This window comes from Rhamphochromis longiceps, linkage group LG19 (assembly GCF_057381845.1).
Source record: "Rhamphochromis longiceps isolate RC_006_pf linkage group LG19, R_longiceps_female_GT1.1, whole genome shotgun sequence".
In the NCBI taxonomy this organism is placed as follows: Eukaryota; Metazoa; Chordata; class Actinopteri; order Cichliformes; family Cichlidae; genus Rhamphochromis; species Rhamphochromis longiceps.
The window spans coordinates 32617324-32620250 of NC_140575.1; the positions used below are offsets into that span (position 1 = coordinate 32617324).

At 39.5% G+C, this 2927-nt stretch overlaps 1 protein-coding gene across 1 annotated transcript; it reads left to right on the plus strand.

Moving 5' to 3' along the window:
* The first annotated feature begins 249 nt into the window (after nucleotides 1–249).
* On the plus strand, nucleotides 250–2411 carry LOC146647189 (adhesion G protein-coupled receptor G2-like). The gene is made up of 8 exons (XM_085391577.1): nucleotides 250–312; nucleotides 399–453; nucleotides 620–717; nucleotides 792–913; nucleotides 989–1254; nucleotides 1344–1434; nucleotides 1519–1799; nucleotides 1881–2411. Exons 1-8 carry the CDS (start codon nucleotides 250–252, stop codon nucleotides 1997–1999), a joined length of 1095 nt encoding a protein of 364 aa, XP_085247703.1. The 3' UTR covers nucleotides 2000–2411.
* The last annotated feature ends 516 nt before the right edge of the window (nucleotides 2412–2927 follow it).

The following is a 2927-nucleotide window of genomic DNA, read 5'->3' on the forward strand; positions in this document are numbered from 1 at the left end:
ATTTTACAGGCCCATTTCGTTTAATGAAAATTCCTAAAGAGGCCAGTAAAATGGCGGTGGAGGGAAATGGATCATTTCTTGGAATTCTGTTGTTTCCACAGCAGCATGTGGTAATAGTACAGCTCAACTAAAAACTTACTTTTCATATGTATAAACATATTGACCAAACCTGATCTATTAACAATCTTTTAATCTTAACAGGATGACAGCAGTAAATACTATTTAAACAGTGAGATAGTGGGAATAGAAATGGGGGCAAAAATACAAAACCTTTCACAACCCATCGAGATTCAGTACAGTAATGTGGACAAGGTAAGTGTGATGTCATAACAGAAATAATGATCAATTTAAGTTCAGAGGAAAACTTATTCTGATTTTCATTTTCTATTTTGATAAAGAAAGGAGCGAATGCTTCTTGCATGTCTTGGGATGGAAACAGCACAGATGCAAACGGTAAAAAACCCCAAATAGATCTCTCTCTATATATATCTAATTTTAATATGAAAACCACAGGAATTAAAGACCTTTGAAGTGTTCACTCACATTTTGCACACACGCTGATTACTGTGATAAAGTCTGTCTTTAACAGTTACTTCTTTGTATTACTGCTGTCCAACAGGGAAATCACTCTGGATCACAGATGGCTGTCAAACAGTGGAGACCAATAACAGCATCACCTGCCAGTGCACACATCTAACCTTTTTTGCCATACTCATGGTAAGACAGCTGTATAGGAAATAAGAAATTATTTTTTTTACAGCACATACTGACACATAACTATTTGAACCTAGTCACCTACACCTGCAAACATTAGCACTTCTGATGTTAATACTCTGACCTACATCACTTCAATCGGTTGTGGACTGTCGCTGTTTTTCTTGATCGTCGGTCTCTTCATGCACGTTCTCGTCAGGTAAGAGATCCGAGGCAGTTTGGATTTTTACCTCAGTAAAGTCCTTTTTCTTACGCACACTAATTTGCTCCACAGAAAGAGGAAAGCAAGCGAAGCAACAAAGATTCTGATGAACCTCTTTGTCGCCATGTTGATCCTGAACTTGTCCTTCTTGACCAATGAGAGCATTTCAAATCTGGGTATCAAAGGTGCATGTGTGGCAATAGCAGCAGTTCTGCACTACGGGATGTTGGCCACTTTTACCTGGTTCTTCATGCAGGCTTTACACTTGTACCTCAGTCTACGTCGAATCTGCACTGAAGTGAAACATTACATGCTGAAGATTTGCATCACAGGATGGGGTAAGAGACCTGAGCCAAAAATGATACTTATGCTCTCATATTATGAATAATAATCACAGGAGAATTTATATTCCTAATCTTCTCTTTAGTCATACCGGCTGTGGTGGTGATCGCTCTTCTTGCCTCCCAGAAATATAATTCTATTAATATTAATACAAATGAGGGGAAAGCAGCAACAATGTAAGTCTGTAAATCTGATAATAGATTTCTTGGATAAAACACAAACATCTTCATCAGAGGATCACGTTGTACTCCCTTTTTCAGGTGCTGGATCTCTGATGCTGGTATCCACCAGGGGGTCAACATTGGTTATTATGCTGTAGTGTTCGTCTTCACTCTGAGTGTATTCATTCTAACTGTAAGGCAAATCGTTCTAATGCCAAAAGCAGGAAAGGCCCAAGACAATAGTTCCATTAAGAGCAACACTTCCACCATTCTGAGCCTGTTCCTCCTTCTTGGCATCACCTGGGCTTTTGCTTTCTTCAGCTACGGACCTTTGCTCATCGCTTCCTACTACATCTTTACCATCCTCAACTCCTTTCAAGGTAAATCTAAAACTGTCACAGTGAGCTGACTTCATTCTTTATTGGATTAAAAGTCCTTAACCTTCTTCTTTATTTGTATAGGTTTCTTCCTGTTCATCTACTATTATAAATCCAGCAAGATTATTGGAGACGGCAAAATCCACACACAAAGTAGCAGCACAGCTACATCAAACACAGCTGTAACGTCTCCTTATGCATAAGGCTTGCTGTTTTACCATATTTTGACACAAGAGGGCAGCATTTTATTTCATATAGTTCCAGCAGGTTGCTCTGTGTAGAAACAACTTGGTCATTCTTCCCATGTGCTCTCCGCTGAATGGCTTTTCTGACATGAAAGCACTAACCCAGATTACCTTCTTTGACGCAAATACTCATGTGGACTAGAGCTCGAGTCAGTACTCTGGAAGTCATTTCAGAGCACGACTCTATGTTTGTTCCCATGCTTTTATATTTTAACAGACAAACTTGTCTTACTCACGCCAAATAATTCATAGAAGGCTGTGATTCAGTCAGAATACGCAACCACAATTGTAAACATGTCAGGATGTTAAGGTGTAAAATGTTAAAGTGGGAAAGTGAAACATGTCAAAGACATAAGGACATTTTCAATTTGATGGCAGTAACACCTCTCATAAAGTTGGGACAGGGACATGTTGACAACTGTGTAGCACCTGTCTTCCTTTAAACAGAAATCCATAAACATCTGCTGGGATGAGCTGCTGGACGTTTGGTAGAAGAACATTCCATCTTGTTGGATATAGGATCCTAGCTGGGTTGTCTTCCGAGTTATTATCATGATGCATCAAACGTTTTTATTTGGTGATATGGTTGGCCATTTCAGCACCTGACTCTTCCACTATTAAGCCAAGCTGCTGTAATGAATGCACTGTGCAGTTCAGCATTCTCTTGTTGAAAAATCCAAGCAACTCCTTGAACAAGACTTTATCTGCATGGGAAAATATGTTGATCCAAAACCTGCATATACCTCTGAGCAATGATGGTGCCTTTCCAGATGCCCAGGCTTCCAATTCCACAGCCCAATACCATCAGAGATGTATAGTCATTGAATTTTGGTAAGCTGGATTTTCCTTCTCTTCCATCCTCATCCATTTTTTCCAAGCAGAATCT